At 32.1% G+C, this 19,172-nt stretch overlaps 3 protein-coding genes across 5 annotated transcripts; 2 read left to right on the forward strand and 1 right to left on the reverse strand.

The window, feature by feature from the left end:
* Positions 1-268: 268 nt before the first annotated feature.
* On the reverse strand, positions 269-3,846 carry LOC130947435 (GATA transcription factor 28). 3 transcript variants are annotated; one of them, XM_057876134.1, is made up of 8 exons: positions 3,512-3,846; positions 2,742-3,073; positions 2,201-2,287; positions 1,990-2,126; positions 1,333-1,461; positions 1,013-1,118; positions 748-816; positions 269-643 (listed from the first exon to the last, which is right to left on the reverse strand). In XM_057876134.1, exons 2-8 carry the CDS (start codon positions 3,060-3,062, stop codon positions 578-580), a joined length of 915 nt encoding a protein of 304 aa, XP_057732117.1. In that variant the 5' UTR covers positions 3,063-3,073; positions 3,512-3,846; the 3' UTR covers positions 269-577. The 3 variants fall into 3 exon arrangements, with proteins under 3 accessions (XP_057732117.1, XP_057732118.1, XP_057732116.1); XM_057876135.1 differs by having other exon boundaries at positions 1,990-2,123; positions 2,742-3,083; XM_057876133.1 differs by having other exon boundaries at positions 2,742-3,083.
* Positions 3,847-6,031: 2,185 nt separating this feature from the next.
* Positions 6,032-11,908, forward strand: LOC130950695 (mannosyl-oligosaccharide 1,2-alpha-mannosidase MNS1-like). The gene is made up of 14 exons (XM_057879254.1): positions 6,032-6,572; positions 7,298-7,345; positions 7,710-7,898; positions 8,125-8,237; positions 8,758-8,823; positions 8,947-9,118; positions 9,643-9,732; positions 9,941-10,065; positions 10,180-10,245; positions 10,542-10,650; positions 10,734-10,832; positions 10,926-11,006; positions 11,087-11,257; positions 11,370-11,908. The coding sequence occupies exons 1-14, from the start codon at positions 6,411-6,413 to the stop codon at positions 11,607-11,609; spliced, it is 1,731 nt and encodes a 576-aa protein (XP_057735237.1). The 5' UTR covers positions 6,032-6,410; the 3' UTR covers positions 11,610-11,908.
* An 820-nt stretch (positions 11,909-12,728) lies between these two features.
* Positions 12,729-16,429, forward strand: LOC130947704 (metal tolerance protein C4). The gene is made up of 13 exons (XM_057876405.1): positions 12,729-13,154; positions 13,233-13,287; positions 13,572-13,704; positions 13,778-13,833; positions 14,150-14,264; positions 14,450-14,507; positions 14,595-14,713; positions 15,157-15,276; positions 15,378-15,479; positions 15,564-15,636; positions 15,726-15,793; positions 16,044-16,104; positions 16,198-16,429. Exons 1-13 carry the CDS (start codon positions 12,911-12,913, stop codon positions 16,320-16,322), a joined length of 1,329 nt encoding a protein of 442 aa, XP_057732388.1. The 5' UTR covers positions 12,729-12,910; the 3' UTR covers positions 16,323-16,429.
* Positions 16,430-19,172: the final 2,743 nt, after the last annotated feature.

Genomic DNA, 19,172 nt, shown 5'->3' on the forward strand with positions numbered 1-19,172 from the left:
AAGTGCCTAATAATTTTTCTTATGCGAAATATGCTTAATTTGGCAAAAATATGTTTTACTCATTTCACAATAACAACGTTTAAAATATGTTTCATTTCAAACACATTCATGCAAAATACTATTTAATCACCAAGGCACTAAGACATTAGGAAATTGTACCACTTGCGTATTCAAGCAAGTATTTCCACTTTTGCCTAATATTAGAAATAATAAAAAATTTTATTTATTTAAATAAAAAAAAACATAAAACAAAAATTGCAAAACAGAACGCACGTCTAACAAAACACAATTACTACTCGTTAGTACAACACAGCATAAAGGGAGTGCATTGGTATTTGGTAATTGTTCAGCCCCCGGAATAAATCAAAATCCTAATCCTAAAATAAAAGGCCAAGAATACATGACAATTTAGCAATACATTGATAGAAAAACCACAAAAAAAAAAAAATACATGATGCTCCTATGAGCATTTTCCAACCAAAATAAAAAGGACTAATAATTCTCATCTTCTCATCTTAAAGCAAACACTCTTCTCACCCTTATTCCATGAAAATGGGACCAAAATATAGAAGGCCTGTCATGAAGAATCCTCAACATCAGCTGCCACTGTTTGTACCATCTGATTGGCCTCAAAATCTTTATTCTGAAAAAAATGTTTAAATAAAGGGAAAAGATTAAGTTTATGTAAGAAGAAGAGTATGAATCATTATAGTAAATATAGTGAGTGCATGGGTTCCACGTTCCAACCTCATTCTTGTTTAACTGAGAATTATGTCCAGCCATGGACGCGGCTCTCGATAGGTCCCTAAGAGTTCCCTATGGTTCAGAAAATGCATATCAACATATCAACAATGAAATCAAAATTAGTATATTGCAAAGAATATAATTGAAGGAAATCAACCACAGTTGTTTAACTTTCTAGTTTTAAGATATTAATGTTCACTTGTAGAATAGAATTGAGAAAATAAAAAGAAAGAAACAAACTTAAGGTATAAATATGAATGTCATTCACCTTATTTGCCCACATAAGTCCACAAGCATTGCAGAGTGTTCTTGGCCCTTCAGGTCCACGTCGCATCATCGGTGTGCACTTCTCACTAATACCGCAGTGCCGACAACTGACATATTTTCGAAAAATATGGAAAGATGGACTTAAAACTTCTCAAATGGACTGAACTCATGATTTTCATTTTGAGCCATAAAATCCACACCATATAATCATTATCATTACAACAAGAAAGCCATTTTCCACATGGTGGGGTTGGCAACATCTAGAATAGAAATTCAATTTCTTTTTTACCCTCTTGTTCTCAAATATACCGGTGGACTTACACGATATCTTGTTGAGATCCATTGTTATCTGATGACCAGCTTTCATTTGCCCCCCAGTTTGCTGCACCTGATGCAGATTCATCATGATTGGGCTTAGAAGATGTAAACTGACCTTTATTTCTTTGCATCCTACAAAAGCCACTTGTCTTGTAAGCTAACCACTGGTGCAAACATAACAAAATAATATTGCCAGTAGGGACATGGATTCGAGTATATGTTTAATTATATGATCAAGTAAGTAGACAGAAGGATATACAGAATCTTATATCCTATATTTACTATAATATTACATTTCACTAAGAAAGCTAGAGTTTTGGGTGAGTGTACATATCTATCAAGCTCCCATAAATGAGAAAATACTGAAAACAACAAAATAAAGCAAGCAGAATGGAATGTCGATTTGGGACAATTTAGAAACTCACTCGGAAAATAAAAATATAAGAGATCCTGCAAATGTATGATAATGATGACAAAGTTATTACATGAAATTTGAGATGAATGCAGGCTCTTGAAGGAACTTACCAATGTGTTCTGTTTCCACAGTTTAATGTTATTAACAACATAAAGCATGTAGAAACATAAATTGAGTATAATAATTATCAAGCTACATCTTGGTACAAATATTCCAAGCAAGGTTTATGATAGTAAGCATCATACCTTAATGCTACTTCTTTACGAACAGTATAGCGAATTTTTTTGTCAAAATTTCTCTCTTTCCTTTTTTCACGAAATCTTAGCAATGAGGCTAATCTTTGAGGGACGTTGAACTTTTGTGGAGTACCAGTAAATCCCTGCTGAAATACTTCATAAGCCATATATTTGACAACCAAAAGACTATCGATCAAAATTAACGACATAAAGGTAGTACCTGATTACTTTGGTGGGGCAATATTGGCATGGCAGGCATAGTTGGAGGTACTTCACGGCCTCCCAATAGTAGTAGTACAGCTTGAACCTAAGAATGCATCCTAAGATTATCAGAATTGTTTTCTTCTATGGATCAAACTACATACAGGCAGTAGTCCACAATTTTACCGAAAATAGATCACTATTTGCCATGGACAGAAAAGAAAGGAAAAACCAAAGTACAAAAACCTAGGCAAATATAATAAATTTGTACATATAGTGACCCAAAAAACTAAAAATTCTGTACACTGTGCTGCCCCTACTGAACTTCCTTAGAGCAATATTAGCCAAATAAACAGCTCAGGATCCACAAAGTAGGCACAAATTTTTCTACTTGATCATGACAAGAATTATACACCATGTATCTTAGGAACTAGTATTTGGTATTTACTAACAAAGAAAGCATGTCAAACAAAGCTCAAATCATGCATCCTAGACTAAACATTAGGAGTAGTGCCATGTCAATGCAGAATGTAAAAAGCAACTCGGATAAGTTCATGCACCTTTTCCGGCGACACAGAGTCAAATACATAAACTTGGCCCTGAAAAGACAATGTAAGTTGATCCCCAACATCACCCCCTTGATCGATCATCGCCGTGTGATTCTCAGGCAGGTTTCCATGATTAGAAGGGATTTCACCTTCAACACTCTCACTTCCACCGCAGTTAGTATCATCACCATTATTCTGATCATCTTCCATCCCATTCCCGTTACTCATATGATGCAATCCATGATGCTCGTGTTCTTGCACGTATGGCACATGCATAGGATGCTGTCCCTCACTCATGTGTATCCGAGAATCACCCCCATGAATACCATCCATGGCACAAAAAGCTAAAACCACCTTCAAAAATTGCAAAAGGATTACTTAGGCATAAAGGCAGGCAAAGAAAACAAAACCAATGGTAACAAAAAAGGGAACCAAAGTATGGACCATGGAGAGCTTGAAATTAGTCCTGCAAACCAAGCTACTCATACATACAATCAGGAAATTGTATTGACATAACTACAAAAGCATCATCATCATAGTGAAGGAAATTGTGTAAATCATAATATTTCTACCCAGTTAAAGTCAATTAAACTGTTGTAACTTCAGCTGAGTTTTTAGCTAAAAGTACAATCTTTTAACACCAAACAATAATCAGATAAACACCAAACACTATTTGACCACCTCACAAATTCAATCAAACAATCCATAAGAGATTTCCTTGAATTGAACAAAAGGGTATTATAAAAAACAAAACTTTTTCGGTATTAGGGGAAGGGACCAACAGTTGAGGCAGTTGGTAGAGAGTGAGTTGATCCGCACAAGAGCCCAGAATCAAAACAGAAACCTTCTTCAAGCTTCGAAATTTGAAGTAATGGAAAAAAAGGGGTCGGATTTGAGGTTCGGGACAAGGAAGGAAGTGAAGAAAGAAGATGATGATGATGAAGAGAGAGCAACTCTTGTATTATGAATTGGAAAGGTTATGTTTTGATGCTTTGGTTTGTGTGGGTTTGGAAGAGATGATGAGATCAGGAGAGGGACAAGGAGACAGTGCCTTGTTGCAAGTCAAAAAAATTTCACAAACCCAAAAAAAATTTCATCATTAATGTTATGTGAATGAGTGAATCTGTAACTTCATGTCCCCACACCACCCTGCTAATAATGCTCATTTTTTATTTTTAATTTAATTCACCTTTTCTTTGTGTATTTTTCAATTTAATCTTAACGTATGCTATGTATTTATCCTTGGTACCTTTTTTTCCTTGTTCTCACGTGGATCAGGCACTTATTTTCATGTATGGTACCATGTACGTGGTAAAATTAAAATTAAAATTTTAAATTATTTTTTATAATTAATTTGAATTAAGAAATTAAGAATTCCATTCACTAAAAATAATTACATTTGTTAGGTTAAGGATTCTTGCAAACTATAATTTTGAATTAAGAGTATATTTGAACCTGAGTTTAGGAATATAGAGCAAGAAATATGAAGCTGTTCATCCTCGTATTTTAGAGTAATTATTTTTGTTGGTGAAAGTGTAATTACATGAATTCCATGCTTAATTAATTTTGGATCTAAGGAAGGAGTTTAAAAAAGTTTTATACGATTATCTAATTATATTATCTTATACTGTGTTTAAAAATTAGTTATTTTTAGTGTGACTAATTATTTATATAAAATTATTTTATAAAAAAATCAAGGATCAGTATTTTTATTAAAATTTAATCAGTATTTAATTATTAGAAAAAGAACGTGTAATTTTACACTATTAAATATAATCTTATATAATTAAAATTATTATTAATATAATTAATAACTATAAATCATAAAATATATTGACTTTTTAACACTACTATTATTTTATATTAATAATGTATAAAAATTAAATTTAAAAAATAAATAACTTACATATATGTATGTATTATAAGTAGAATTTAGAGAGATATTTGAATTTGAATAAAATTAGAATTTATACACTTTGTAGAATGTAAATGTAATCATTTTAACAGATAAAAATGGTATATGAACTTGTTTAGAGTGAAAAAAATTGCTTACATATGTTGAGGGATTGCTTATGTCAAAAACTTCAATTTTGCTTTCTCTCTCTGAGTTTCATTCATCTGTCAAGGTTTTGTGAAGACCAAAAAAATTGTTTTCTTAACAAAAACTTTGGATATCTTACATCTTCAATTTCCTCCTATGTAGCAGAGACCCACTCTTTCTAAGTTAACTCCAAAACTGCCAACTAACTTAACGAAATTTCTTTATTTAGAAATTAGAAATCCTCTAGGAGCTTTAAGTTGGATCTTTTTTACTTGTTATTTCTAACAAATGTATGGCAACCCAACAAAATTATTCATTGTATGGTGTAGAAGTAAATTTAATTAATTCATTCCTTATGTACATAATTATTTATTTTCATTTTATGTTTTAATGTTATATGAAAATTAAGATGATTAGCTATATTTACATAATTCATATTAAATATGAACATTATAAGATTGATTTAAGTTAGTCGAATGATTAATTCACTTGATCAATAATAAACCTGCTTTAAATAAATTAATTTTTAATTTGTCAAGTTAAAAAATGCTTTAAAAAAATGAAAGCATTAAAAAGATCTTTTATGATTCAATGTTTTTTTACTAAATATTAGTAAATTACTCTTTGGATACTATTCCTGATGAGCAAGAAGTGTTTTGGTTATTTTTGTTTTAGAATAATAATCTACACTTATATTTACAGAAATTTATATATAAAATGTATAAAATTTGTATTTATATTTATCATAGCTTACACGAATTAATATAATTTACATTTATAATTTTTAGAATTTGTATACATAAATTAATAAAATATATTTGATAAAAATAATTTAATATTTATAATGTACTATTAGTAAAATAATGACCAAAATTGTTGGCATTTAAAAATTTTTCTTTATTAAAATAAGAATAAATTTTATGAATAGTTTAAAGGACAACCAAATGTTTGGTCCTTAAAAACGAATTTAGATTTTTTAAATTTTAAATTTTATTTTAAAAAATAAAATATAATTTTTTATCATTTATTTTATAAATAAGATAAAAAAATATAAAAAAAATATTTTATAATGAGAGAATACATTTTATTCTCCAAAAAATAAAAACTCAAAATTTAAATTTAAAGAAAAAACAGTTGTGAATGGTGAAAGTAGAATAGGGTTTTTGTGGGAAGAAAAATTGACTTGGAAGTTGGAAGAGAGTTTGATGGGACCCATATCCATATGGTTGATCAGCTTGACCAATGCCCCCATTCAATTCGAGTCTTCCCCTTTCCCCTCTTGACCTCTTCTCATCAGATTCTTCACACTTCACTTTGCAATTCCATTTTTTAGCTCAATTTTCGTTTTTTATTAATTAAATAAATTTGGGTAGCAGGCAGCGTCATCATCATCTTTGTTCTTATTCTTAGCTTCACCAATTACATTTTCAGTTACTGTATTTTATTATTAATTAATATATTATTACAAAGAAGAAGAAGAAGAATAGATAAACCCTTAAAGCTCCTTTCTTTTTTCTCTGCGATTCGCACTTCACAACCGCAAAGGACAACAACAAAAGCGTGAATTTCAAGGAAGAAAAGCTTTTGGAGTTAAAGACCAAAACTTTGTTTAGATCTTTGGTTGTTCGGGGTGGTTGGGAATGGCGAGAGCTAGCAGATCAGTTACGAGTAGCGGAAAGTGGAAGTATTGCAACCCTGCCTATTACCTGAAGCGACCAAAGCGTTTGGCTGTGCTCTTCATCGTTTTTGTTTGTGCCTCTTTGATTGTTTGGGATCGTCAAACTCTAGTCAGAGAGCACGAGGTACTCTACTTTTTTGGATTAGAAACATCCCTTATTTCCTTAATTTTGGCAACTAACTTGTTTTCGGATGAATGGATCTGATATGGATTATTTTTGGTAGCAGTTAGTTGTGGAAATTCAGTAGACTTCATTTATGACTTTATGCTATAATCCATGTTGGCTGAAAGGTTGGTGCCATAAAGGCTTGTTTGTTTGTTAATAATGGTGGTGTGGGATTCAGTAGACATGATTTAGGATCTGATGCTATGGGATTGTTTGATTCATGTATCCTATCTCAGACCCACTTTGTGGAAGTTGACTTGTTATTGTTTGGTGTGTTGGAATTCTGTGGAAGTTGACTAGTGTGAATGTTGATTGATTTATGAAGATAGGCAGTATAGTTGGGGCATTTCATATTTGGAAAAGTGGAAGGGTAGGTCTGTTATGGCAAAGTTCAGACATGGGTGAGAGAATAAGGCTTTTATTAGGTTATATATTCTCTTTCATTTATGTGGAACTACTGTTTTTCATTCCCGCTAAACAACCAAGTTTGCTACTAGGTTGAGACTCGAGAATGCTGTAATTAGAGGTGGGCACAACTAGGATGGTTCATTCATGTAGATGATTTTGAAGTGGAACTTTGTTTTCATTTCCTATTCAAATTTCTTTTTAAGGGAAGCTGAAATCCTTTTGGTTTTTGCATAAGTTCATTTTGCAGCCATTATTAATTGTTCTGTGAAATGCAGGTAGAAGTTGAGGAGTTACGGAAAGAAATTACTGATATGCAAAATCGGGTAAGAAGATGTAAAGTGCCTAACTTTTTGTACATTTGTTTTAGTCTTTAGTTCACTAAAAAGACTCATTGTATGTTGCAATTCACAAGAAACAAACACAAATAACAAAATGACCAGATATGTTTCGTGTTGTCCGCATCAATCCTGCATCAAACTGATTGAATCCATAGTTTAAATTCTCATTCTACATTCAATCTCATATAAAGCTAAATCTTCATCTTTTGATATTAATTACACTTTTTTTGGGTCTGTTTGTATACAGCACAGGTTTCTTATTCGGTTAATATATTATTTTGTCATGAGAAATATTTTTCAATTCTAATAATATGCTATTTCGAGGAGTAAGCAATTGGTCTTGTTTCAGTTGGAAGTGCTAAGTAATGCCCATGGTGGTAAAGTTGGGGAAGTTGCCTTAAGGAGGAAAACTACCAAGTCTAGTAAAGAGGTCGTAGATGATCCAGTTGACATGGAGAGAAGAGAAAAAGTAAAAGAAGCTATGCTTCATGCTTGGGGATCTTATGAGAAGTATGCATGGGGCCAAGATGAACTTCAGGTATTTTTTTTCCCAGATTAGAAGTATGTTAATTATGTATGAACAATCAACTTTAAAGCTTTTGGTCTAAAGTTAGTAGTTCAGCTTCTTTCTTTTGAATATGACACTATTTTGGTGTTTTTTGCAGTGCCTGATTTTGTTTACTATGTTTTACTGCAATGCAAAAAAGTTATTTTTTCTTTAAATTTGAATATTTTATAACTATTTCCCCCCTTGGTGATGCCAGCCTCAGTCAAAGAGTGGTATCAACAGTTTTGGAGGTCTTGGGGCAACTTTAATAGATTCACTTGATACACTATACATCATGGGTCTTGATCAACAGTTTCAAAAAGCCCGAGAGTGAGTGTAGCTTTACTCTGTACATGAGCATGTTATAGTTACCATAGCAATTCTTTTTTCCCTTGCTTTAATCACATCTCTATATTTGTTTGGAATTAATAGGGGCTAACTTGTATAACAAGTTATATATGGGGGAAAAAAAATAATCTGCATCTAGGGTAGAAATTTCTTTTATTTTATTTTCTGTTTTCCTCTCTTCAATTTGTTGCTCTCCTAGAGGCACATTCCATGGTGATGGTGTCTTAACTAGTAGTTTTTTATGTCGGTATATATATATATATATATATATATATATATATACATATAGTTCTTTTTAACTTTGCGCCGTAGTCCCCGTCAAAATAAAAAATTGTTCTTTTTAACTATATTCCTGAAATCTTCCTGAATTTATATGTGGAATTTCTTAGATTTGTTTCAATTGTTTGCTATGCTACTCTGTTTTATTTTTTATTTTTATGGTTTTGGTTATGCTTTATTGTATTCGTTGTCATATTAACTTATTCAGACATTATTCCGATAGTTGGGTTGCAAACACTTTGGACTTCAACAAGGACTATGAAGCAAGCGTTTTTGAGACAACCATAAGGTAGTTTCATATGTTTGGTTTACTTTGCAATTAAAAGTTCATTCCCCATTTCAAAAAACTCAGTTTCTGTAACTAAAAATTGTGTTCATTTTTTCCGGGGGGACTATTTCCACTAAAATCCAGAGTAGTAGGAGGCCTTCTTAGTGCATATGATCTTTCGGGGGACAAAGTTTTCCTCGACAAGGCTAAAGATATAGCTGACAGATTGCTTCCTGCTTGGGATACAGCTACCGGAATTCCTTATAACATCATCAACTTATCACACGGACGTGCACACAATCCTAGTTGGACCGGCGTAAGTACCACAATTCTACGTATGTCATTCTTAACGATATACAATTGGGGTATTACATTTGTGGATTGTATTCCTTCATTATAACTACCTTCCATTGTTTTAAATTTTATTACTAGATGGCTTCATGGGTCTATAGTCCTTGATCTTAACTTCTAAGGTTGGGTACTGAGGTTAAAAGCCATTTTCGAAGTTTCATAGTCATTTTTGGTGTTAAATTGACTGCTAGCCTGATGAAATTGGATATGCTATTTAGGATTAGGATCGTGTTAGATTAGGTTTCAACTTAAGCGAAGGCTTATTTATTTATTTATTTATTTATTTTGATATCCTTATGTAATTCTTCATAAAAAAAAAAGAAAAGAAAAAGACAAGTAAAATGTTTTAGACGCAATAAGGATTTGTAAACAAGTGCTCTAGTGCACTATTTGACTTTCGGGCCTGTGTTAGTTTTTAATTCCTAGCTGTTTTTTTACAAGTCAATATTATTAGTGTCTCCAATTGCCTTTTGTCTTCATTTTTCGCAGGGTGACAGTATTTTGGCAGATTCTGGCACCGAACAACTAGAATTCATTGCTCTATCTCAAAGGACTGGGGACTCAAAGTATCAGCAGAAGGTTTTTAACTGATTCTATGTTTCTTCATTTCCTTAATGTGAAACAAAAGGGTGGGTGTATCAACATTTTTGTTGGTAAAAATCAGATATATTCACCTACGTGATATTTGAGCATGGATAAAGGCCTCAGTAATATACTTAAGGCTGTGATTTGTATGTTACCTATTCTTCTGGCAATGCACTGATTGGTCGGCACCCTACTTTTTCAGGTTGAGAACGTAATAACACTACTTAATAAAACTTTTCCTGATGATGGGTTACTTCCTATCTACATCAATCCTCACAGTGGAAGGGCTGGATACTCTCCCGTCACGTTTGGTGCCATGGGTGATAGGTATTAACACTCTTTTGCATGAGATGAGCACAGAAAAATTCTGTGTATAGTTAACTTTTTTGACTCGTCTTGCTGTATATTTATTTATTTGGTGTGCATCATATCTCATTGCAGTTTTTATGAATACCTCCTCAAAGTTTGGATACAGGGGAATAAAACTTCAGCTGTAAAACTTTATAGGTGAGAATAATGCCCCTACTTTATTACATATTTTCATGTTTGGGCTGAACTGTTAATTGATATGGGTTCAGGCTGAAATCCATTTGTTATTGCAATGGTTGTTGAGATGGAATTTTGTTTGGATTTTTAATTCCTTGATTTATGAAAGAATCTTTCAGATGCCAATCTTTAAAGTTATATAGTTGAAGACATTTCAGATTTCATGTTTATATTAAGTTGGATTTTTTAGGGTTTAATGATTTAGAAGTTTAAATGTTTCGTAACTGATTATTTTTCCTCTCGAATTGGTAAAACAGAGAAATGTGGGAGAAATCAATGAAAGGTCTGTTAAGTTTGGTTAGGAGATCAACACCGTCTTCTTTTACTTATCTATGTGAGAAGAATGGAGGATATCTCTCAGACAAAGTATGATATTGAATCAAAATACTGGGATTGTCGCACTTAGTATTTTTTATAACATGATTTCATTCGCCCGAGTATATCTGCAGATGGATGAACTAGCATGCTTTGCTCCAGGGATGGTTGCTTTGGGATCATTTGGTTATGGCGCTGAAGACTCTCAGAAGTTCCTGTCCCTAGCAGAAGAGGTATATTTTATTTGCAACTTTTTAGTTTTTGGTTCTTTGCAAATGGATTTGTGATTTCCAGTGGGGTCTGATTACATCTTATTTTCTTTGCAGCTTGCTTGGACATGCTATAACTTCTATCAATCGACCCCAACAAAATTGGCTGGAGAGAACTATTTCTTTCATGATGGCCAGGTTAGTTGTTAATTATTCGTGCACTTATGACGTGCGATTTGAAAATTCGGAGTGATCTGAAATTTATGTTTGAATTTAAGGACATGAATGTGGGTACGTCATGGAATATACTGAGGCCGGAGACAGTCGAGTCACTGTTTTACCTCTGGCGTCTAACTGGCAATAAGACATACCAGGAATGGGGTTGGAATATATTTCAAGCTTTTGAGAAGAACTCGCGCATAGAGTCGGGCTACGTTGGACTGAAGGATGTAAGCACACCTCAAGTTCATGTTTGATCAAGTGTTTTGCATTCGCATTTTAGTGTTTGGTAATGCATATATCCATGGCAGCTACTCATATTCTACAGTTGTCACTTCTCAGGTGAATAGCGGCGTGAAAGACAACATGATGCAAAGCTTCTTCCTTGCGGAGACACTGAAGTATCTTTATCTTCTGTTTTCGCCTCCGACAGTGATCCCATTAGATCAATGGGTGTTCAATACGGAGGCGCACCCTCTGCGGATTGTGCAAAGGAACGAAGGGGGGTCTGTTGGGAACTCAAATGAGAAGCAAAAGTCTTCTTTTAGAATAGGTGGCAGGAAAGAAGGAAGGTCAGATTAGATCTCTCCATATTTGTCTCTACCATTGCCGGAGACCCCATTTTGCCGGGATTCGAGAAACGCAGTTTGATCCCTTTATAGAGAGAGCTTAGAAGATGCTGCTGGCATTTCCTCAATTGAGTCGGAAGGGGTTCATTCTGCTTAGCAGGTGGGATGTTATATTATATATAGGAAATCAAAACGTTTTATTCTTGAAAATTTATGAAGGAATAGGTTGTACCTTCATTTGTGTGGAGCCAAAAATATTCACAAGCATAAATTGCTGAGTTTTATGTATTTGAGGCATAACTTTTATACTCACATTTGCTAGTGTTAGACAGTTCCTTTCGCAGTTTTGCCAAATGCCAATGTCTTCTTCTTTGGTTGGACAGTGTTAAGACAATGAAATATTTTTAACATTTTACTTTCAAATCAGATAATTAAGTGAAATAATTATACAGTCAATGGAGGCTCAGAGTTACGGTAACAATAGCATGATCAAATTAACTTGAGGTTCAGAGTTTCAAACAAAAAAAAATATATATTTAAATTTTCTTGAATTGAAAAATTGAAAGCTGCCTTAGTGCTTGTTTGGACGTTATTATTTTGATAAAAAAAGATCTTTTTTCAATGAAAAAAGATCTTTTTTTATTTTTTAGCGTGTTTGGCAAATTTCTAGTAATAAAAGTAAAATTACTAGAAAAATCAAAAATTTTTTTTTTTGAGAAGTTGTAATTTACATCTTTTTTTAAAATATCTATTTTTCTTAAAAAAAATGTTTTTCATGTAATAAATAAATAAAAAAATATTTTTATATTATTATACCCAAATATAATTAATAAATAAAAAAATCTTTTCGTATGAGATATCTAAATATAAAATTACTTTTATTTTTTCATAAGATTTTTTAAAAAAATATAACTAAAAATTTTTTTTTTTTAAAAAAACTCATCCAAACGAGTCCTTAATAATGGGCTCGAATTGTCTTAGTTGACTTTTACTGAACATTATATAAATTTAGTTTAGCTTGACCGAAAAATAAAAAAATAATTTAGATAAAAGAAAATCATGTTGAGTGTATGATAATAGTGGAGAGTATATTCTCTTAATTCAATAAATCTATAAGCTTGAGAGTGTGAGCTGAGAAAACTGAAAAGTGGGATTGGTGCAAGTTGCAACAGTAACATTTTTCTCCGAATAATGGAGGAATATTCATTCATTTCGCACCATTCTTCGTAATCTTCTTCTTCACTCTTCACTTTCAGTCTTCAAACTTGTTCACCAGAAATCAAATCCCTAATATTCATCAATTGTATTGTATTAATGCGAATATCATATTACTACCTTGCTCGCTCTCGTCTTCTTCTTCGCCACTCTTCCATTCTCAACCAACAACCTCCTTCACTTCCTTCTTCGCACCCTCCAAACACCAAATCCTATTCTTCTAAGAACCTTCTAGAAGGCTTCTCTCCCGCACCACCTCTCACCTCCCGCCGCTTCTTCTTGCTCCTCTTCGATCCTCAACGCCACAACCGCCACTCCAATTATAACTATACCTCACACTGCAGTACGTTCCTTTTTCTCCCCCCTTCAATTCTCACTCTTTACTATTATTTCGTAAATATTGCTTCTTTTTTTTTTGAAGGTGTCTTCACAAGGGCAAAGCAAGCTAAGAATATTGAAATCAACGATCGACACAGGTTTTTTTTTTTTTCCTCTTTAATCGGAAATTTTGGTATTTTTGCTTTTGCTTTAGTTAGCAACTTAGCATTGTCATTATTGTTATTAATATTGTTTTTTCCTAAGTATATATATATCAGACCAATTTGGAAACTGACTTAGCATGGTGGAGTGTTGTGTGTGTTATCATGGATATCATTTCTCTCTGTTGCTACTTAATTTGATATCTCAAGATAGTGCTGCCATGACTTGTCCCATTTACCTTCACCTGATTCCTTTTTTTTTTTCCTCTTTATTATTCTAGTGTACGAGCTGTGACAACTGCACTGTGGTGTAACTTTCTTGTTTTCTCTCTCAAGTTTGGAGTGTATTTTGCTACCTCTAGCCATGTTATGTTGGCTGAAGTTGTGCATTCAGTCGCCGATTTTGCAAACCAGGTATATACATGTTTATGTTTGTCATTGATAGAGAAACTCTTGACTGCAGAGAACTAATAGAATTATTTTGTAGGCGCTGCTTGCTTATGGTCTATCTAGCTCAAGGCGAGCGCCAGATGCTATCCATCCGTGAGTTGAATACTATTGATTGCATTTATCAACCATCCTCTTACCTTTTTCTTGTCTACACTATAAGAAATGAATCCATGTGATTTATGATTTAATGACTATTATACATGTAATGGATGAAAGCATGGATAGCTATTGAATTGGACATCAATGAACTGTGCTCTATTACTAACTGCAAAATTTAAAACGACTCAGTATATCAAAATTAATTATCCTATCAATTTCGATTTTTGGGATGAATTGTGGCATGGCTCTTGTGATTGCTTGAGTTTGGAATTTTATCGTGTGAATGTGATAATGCTGTTCAATTCTGCAGTTATGGCTATTCCAAGGAAAGATTTGTTTGGTCTTTGATATCTGCTGTTGGTATCTTTTGTCTTGGTTCTGGTGCCACAGTTGTTCATGGTGTTCAGAACTTGTGGACTTCACAGGTATTTAACCAAAAAAGACTTTTGAAGTGACAATTTTTTACATCTGACGATCACAAATTGTTAATTTTTTTTTCCTATGTGAATTTTTCTCTTCATTTGCTTTATTAATTTAGCTGGCCCCACTTAGTGGAATAAGGCTTTTTTGTTGTATTTAATTTATTGACTATCGAGAGTTTCCTTTTCAGCCCCCTGAGAATATGCAATATGCAGTTTTGGTCATATGTGGTTCATTTATCATTGAAGGTATTGCTACCTCATTTTAATCTGGTGCTGTCTGTTATCCGTCATATATTCATCGCTTCCCTTCTTTTGATGGGCTTTTTATGTTAGGTGCCTCACTTATTGTTGCCATACAAGCTGTAAAGAAAGGTGCAGCCGCCGAGGGAATGAGACTAAGAGATTATGTGTGGCGTGGCCATGATCCTACATCTGTTGCAGTAATGACCGAGGTAGCTTATTGCACTAACTTATTTATTCCTGAAGCATGTTTTTTACTGGGTTTAAACAAGAATTGCTTATACATAAGTGAGTGAATCTAAAAAATTTACAAATAAGGGCTTTGAATAACATGTACTACTTATCACTCATTATGATTTTGGCTATGTTTTTCTTCAGCAACAGTTTTTCAAAGCTTTCCACATTCTTTTGCTATTTAAAGCTATGCACATTATTCAGTTGAATGGAACTTCAACATGTATGCTACTGTTGGTAAAAAAGATGTGTTGTAGTCGTTTTTAAGCATTACAACAAGAATGTAGAAAGATGAAAAGAAAACTTTTGTTAAGATTGTTTTAGCTATTCTTCCCTCCGGTAGGCTATGCAACTTGAATATATTCCTTAGTTCCTAAAACTCCTTTAGTAGTGAATTTATAAACGGTAGCAAAATATGCAGGATGGTGCTGCTGTGACAGGCCTTCTTATTGCTGGGGCATCATTGATTGCAGTGAATGTCACTGGAAATGCTATTTATGATCCCATAGGCTCAATCGTAGTTGGCAACTTACTTGGCATGGTAAAGAGGCTCAGTAGGCAGTAATTTCTCTGCCATCTGATGTAAGAGACACAGATCTGAAATCTATTTTCACATGATTTTATGCTGAATTGACCATGCAGGTAGCCATATTTCTTATCCAGAGAAATCGACATGCTTTAATTGGCAGAGCTATGGATGACCATGATATGGAGAAAGTGCTTCGATTTTTGAAAAATGATCCGGTACAAGCATTCTAGATTCTACTCAAATTGCATAATAAAAGCCTTTGTACAAATCATTTGACTTAGGTGGCTTTTGTGCATTAGGTTGTAGATGCTCTCTATGATTGCAAAAGCGAAGTTATTGGGCCAGGATTCTTCAGATTTAAGGCAGAAATAGGTTGCCCATCATATCATTGTTGTTCTTGGTTTCCATTCAGTTTATGAGTGCTGTTGGAACAATTAATCCTGATGATGGTTTTGAAACAGATTTTAATGGAGTTATGGTGGTGCAAAATTATCTGACAAGGACAGGACGTGAAGAGTGGGCTAAACAGGTTGATTCTCATCTACATAAAATGCTCATACAAATCTGATAATATGCTGTATTTTGTATTGTACTTCATATTATTATTATCATCATCTACAAGAAATCATGTGGTATGGCAGGGACCCATAAAGAAAAAAAAAAGTTACCTTACTCTGTTTCTATGACAGCTCAGAACCTTAGCTAACTTTCATAATGACCAAATTTATTTAATACTGCTTGCTGGTTTCAAGTTATCAACAACTATACTATATTTACAGTTTCGCGAAGCTGCAAAAAAGGCTGATGATGCCGCCCTAATGAAGATTATGTCAAATTATGGTATGCAGTAGTTAACTTGATCATTACAGATATATAAATGCTGATTGAGAAATAATAATTATCTTATATACTTATAAGTGAGAGTTGTGGCAGGTGAGGAAGTAGTTACAGCATTAGGAAGTGAAGTGGATAGGTTGGAGAAGGAGATCCAAAATCTTGTCCCCGGTATTCGGCATGTTGATATTGAGGCACACAATCCAACAGATGCGACCTTGTAGACTAAATATTCTCAGTAACACATAATTTTTTGTCACCATCCACTTCACATTCTTTTTATGTAATTGAAGCTTTTTTTATGAATGATTAGATTTGTCATTTTTCAGTATATGATTCATGAGCCCTTTCAGGCATTGTTTGCCAAATGAAATACCAAATATGCCCCAAGTTGAGCCGAGTTCTCTTTGTAGATTGATTAATGAAGCAACAGATACCTATGTTTTCGCATGTCCTTTCACTTATATAAAGATGTTTTTACATAAAGATAATAATTAAATAGTTTAATTAGATATATAAAAATATTTAATAATTTTTAATTATCATTTTTATATGAAGACATTTCCGCGTGATTCATTCTCTTTTAATATCAAATGAACATCTCATTAATATATATCCAACTTCCATTTTGTGCCCCACCAGTGTTCAACCCACGCATGCTGGATTCTCTGAAGTCTCAACTTTATTCTTTTTAATTAAAATGTCTCGTATAAAAGTTAAGTTGAATATACACTAATTAAATATATATGAAGTCAGTGAGACACCAATGGTCCCGAGTCAATGTTAAAACAAAGCATTAGGGATCAACACGTAGCTGGATACTTTTCATGTCCAGACAAAAAGCTTTTTGGTGAGACAAACGAAAGGCTAATCAGTGACTTTAACTGGAAAATTATGGATCACAAAGAAATGAGAGTGAAATGTTAAGGATCACTGAACTGATTTGGCTCATTCAAATGGTCAAAATCTATTCTATATATGGAAACTCACGTCAAGGGACCACATCACTAACTCAATAAATAGCACTATATTGCACCGTCCACGCACGTTTTATAACTCACTTGATTTTTTATCCAAAAGAAAAACACACAAGAACACCGTTTTTATAATCATTTTCTTTTAAGCATACTTTTTAACAACGAGAAACTCGAGGGCCACCCAATTCCGGTTGTTAGATTTCATAACGTGTGCCTATTTTGAACAGAAGTGACATATAATACAGGAAGAATTTCAAATGTATCGGAATATCGATATTTCAGTTGTTTTAATCGTTGATCTAAATTATAAAAAATTATATAATATATATTAATTAAAATTAACAGTTAAAATAATTAGAATACTGGTATTCTCAGTACACTTAAAATTTTTTTTATAATATAATACAAAATAAAACGGATGAAGTAATTAAATTATCCTGTTCTTATATCTATGCAAACAATAGTTTATAGACTTTGTAATTTGTATTGTTTGTCTTATTTGGAAGTTTTTTAAGAAACATGGGTTTATTGATTTTAAATACTAATTAATGATATTTATAAATTGTTATCTTGTATTGTATCTTTACAAATGTGGCCTAAAATAATATAAATAAAGTAGCAATTACATGGAAGACAATGTTTTTTGTAATTTCCATGAGGAAGTTTAGATAGAGCACGCTTTATGTAAGCTACGTAGAAAGATAGAATTGGTCGGTTGATAATGTACATTAACATGTGAAGCAAACTTGATCTTGTTTTCATTACTTCGGAAGATAAAATTATTCAATTCATAATAATTTTTATATATCTCATCAAACTTGATCTTGTTTATTTTCATTATATTTTGTTTTCACTTGAGCCTTAATTTATCTGGTTCGAGAGAAGCGATGAAAAGAAAATAGAGGCGAGAGAAGAATTTACTTCCCTCTAACAAAACAAAATTTTAAAGACAATGGTTTAATATAATATACTTTCTGTAATACCATAAAATTTAAATTATGTTCTTAATCTTTTGATTAAAATATTATATGATGAACCATCATTCCACATCCTTGATATATATTCATTATTCATGTTCGAATCACATTTTAAAGTCATAGCTAAATAAATTTTACACGTGGCCACTGATATAGTGCGATGTTTATGACTTGAAAAAGAAACTTAGTCACTATAAATAATAAAATCATCTATTAGGTGTATATTAAAATTCACCATCAAAATAAAATATATATTAGTATATAAAATATATATTAAAAATAAATTAAATTATATATATATATATATATATATTTGTGCGGTGATTAATTTTAGTAACTAATTTTAGCGTACAAATAAAATCTTTGTAAAACCATTATTTGTGTTTTTTATTTATCAGCCAAAATATGCGCCACTGATTGTTTGAGGGAAAAAGCTATTCAAAGTTCAAACCATTATAAAGTCCAATAGCTCTTTTTAAAATAATTATGGCTTATTTGTTTATACTTTTAAGACTAAATCTTTTTTTTATAAAAAAATTATTATATATTTTTTAAGGTATTTGCTTTTTTTTTTTTTTTTAAAAATAAGAAGTAGAAAATAAACAATGACGTTTTTTGAAAATAGGTAAGAACATGCTTTTGCAAAAACAACTCAACAGAAAGAAAATCTACAAAAATATTAAGACTATAAATTTATCTCATATTTTTTAAAAAGTTAAATATATAAATTTAGAAAATATAAATCCCAACTATTATACAAATTCTTGTGAGATTTTTCTATTGCACATTATTTGCACTATCCTAAAAATGAGATTAAATTATAGTGTGATTATTATTTATTAGATCTAAAAGTTTAATTTATTTTACAATAAAAATTTCACTAGTCATATACACACATGCATGTATCACGTATATATATATAACATACTATCATTAAAATATCATTAAAAATAATATAATTGTTATATTCTATTACAAATTTATATTTACAATTTTTAAATATTTTATTTTGTATTCTTAGCAGTTTTTTATTTAATCAATAAAACCTTTGTGTAAATAATTGTGCCTTAATAATGCCCCATTTTCTTGGTCATTGCAACGTGTTTTGGGTCGAAATGTC

The sequence above is a fragment of the Arachis stenosperma genome, chromosome 9 (assembly GCF_014773155.1).
Source record: "Arachis stenosperma cultivar V10309 chromosome 9, arast.V10309.gnm1.PFL2, whole genome shotgun sequence".
In the NCBI taxonomy this organism is placed as follows: Eukaryota; Viridiplantae; Streptophyta; class Magnoliopsida; order Fabales; family Fabaceae; genus Arachis; species Arachis stenosperma.

Excerpts from the sequence above, each read along its gene's own strand:
- LOC130947704 (XM_057876405.1), top strand. The coding sequence starts at position 12,911 with ATGCGAATATCATATTACTACCTTGCTCGCTCTCGTCTTCTTCTTCGC. Across the intron at positions 14,265-14,449 it reads AGAACTTGTGGACTTCACAG|CCCCCTGAGAATATGCAATA; the intron begins GTATTTAACCAA and ends TTTCCTTTTCAG. Across the intron at positions 15,637-15,725 it reads CAGATTTAAGGCAGAAATAG|ATTTTAATGGAGTTATGGTG; the intron begins GTTGCCCATCAT and ends GTTTTGAAACAG.
- LOC130947435 (XM_057876134.1), bottom strand. The coding sequence starts at position 3,062 with ATGGATGGTATTCATGGGGGTGATTCTCGGATACACATGAGTGAGGGA. Across the intron at positions 2,127-2,200 it reads TGCCCCACCAAAGTAATCAG|CAGGGATTTACTGGTACTCC; the intron begins GTACTACCTTTA and ends GAAGTATTTCAG. Across the intron at positions 1,462-1,989 it reads CGTAAAGAAGTAGCATTAAG|GATGCAAAGAAATAAAGGTC; the intron begins GTATGATGCTTA and ends TGGCTTTTGTAG.
- LOC130950695 (XM_057879254.1), top strand. The coding sequence starts at position 6,411 with ATGGCGAGAGCTAGCAGATCAGTTACGAGTAGCGGAAAGTGGAAGTAT. Across the intron at positions 11,007-11,086 it reads ATTTCTTTCATGATGGCCAG|GACATGAATGTGGGTACGTC; the intron begins GTTAGTTGTTAA and ends TTTGAATTTAAG. Across the intron at positions 11,258-11,369 it reads GCTACGTTGGACTGAAGGAT|GTGAATAGCGGCGTGAAAGA; the intron begins GTAAGCACACCT and ends GTCACTTCTCAG.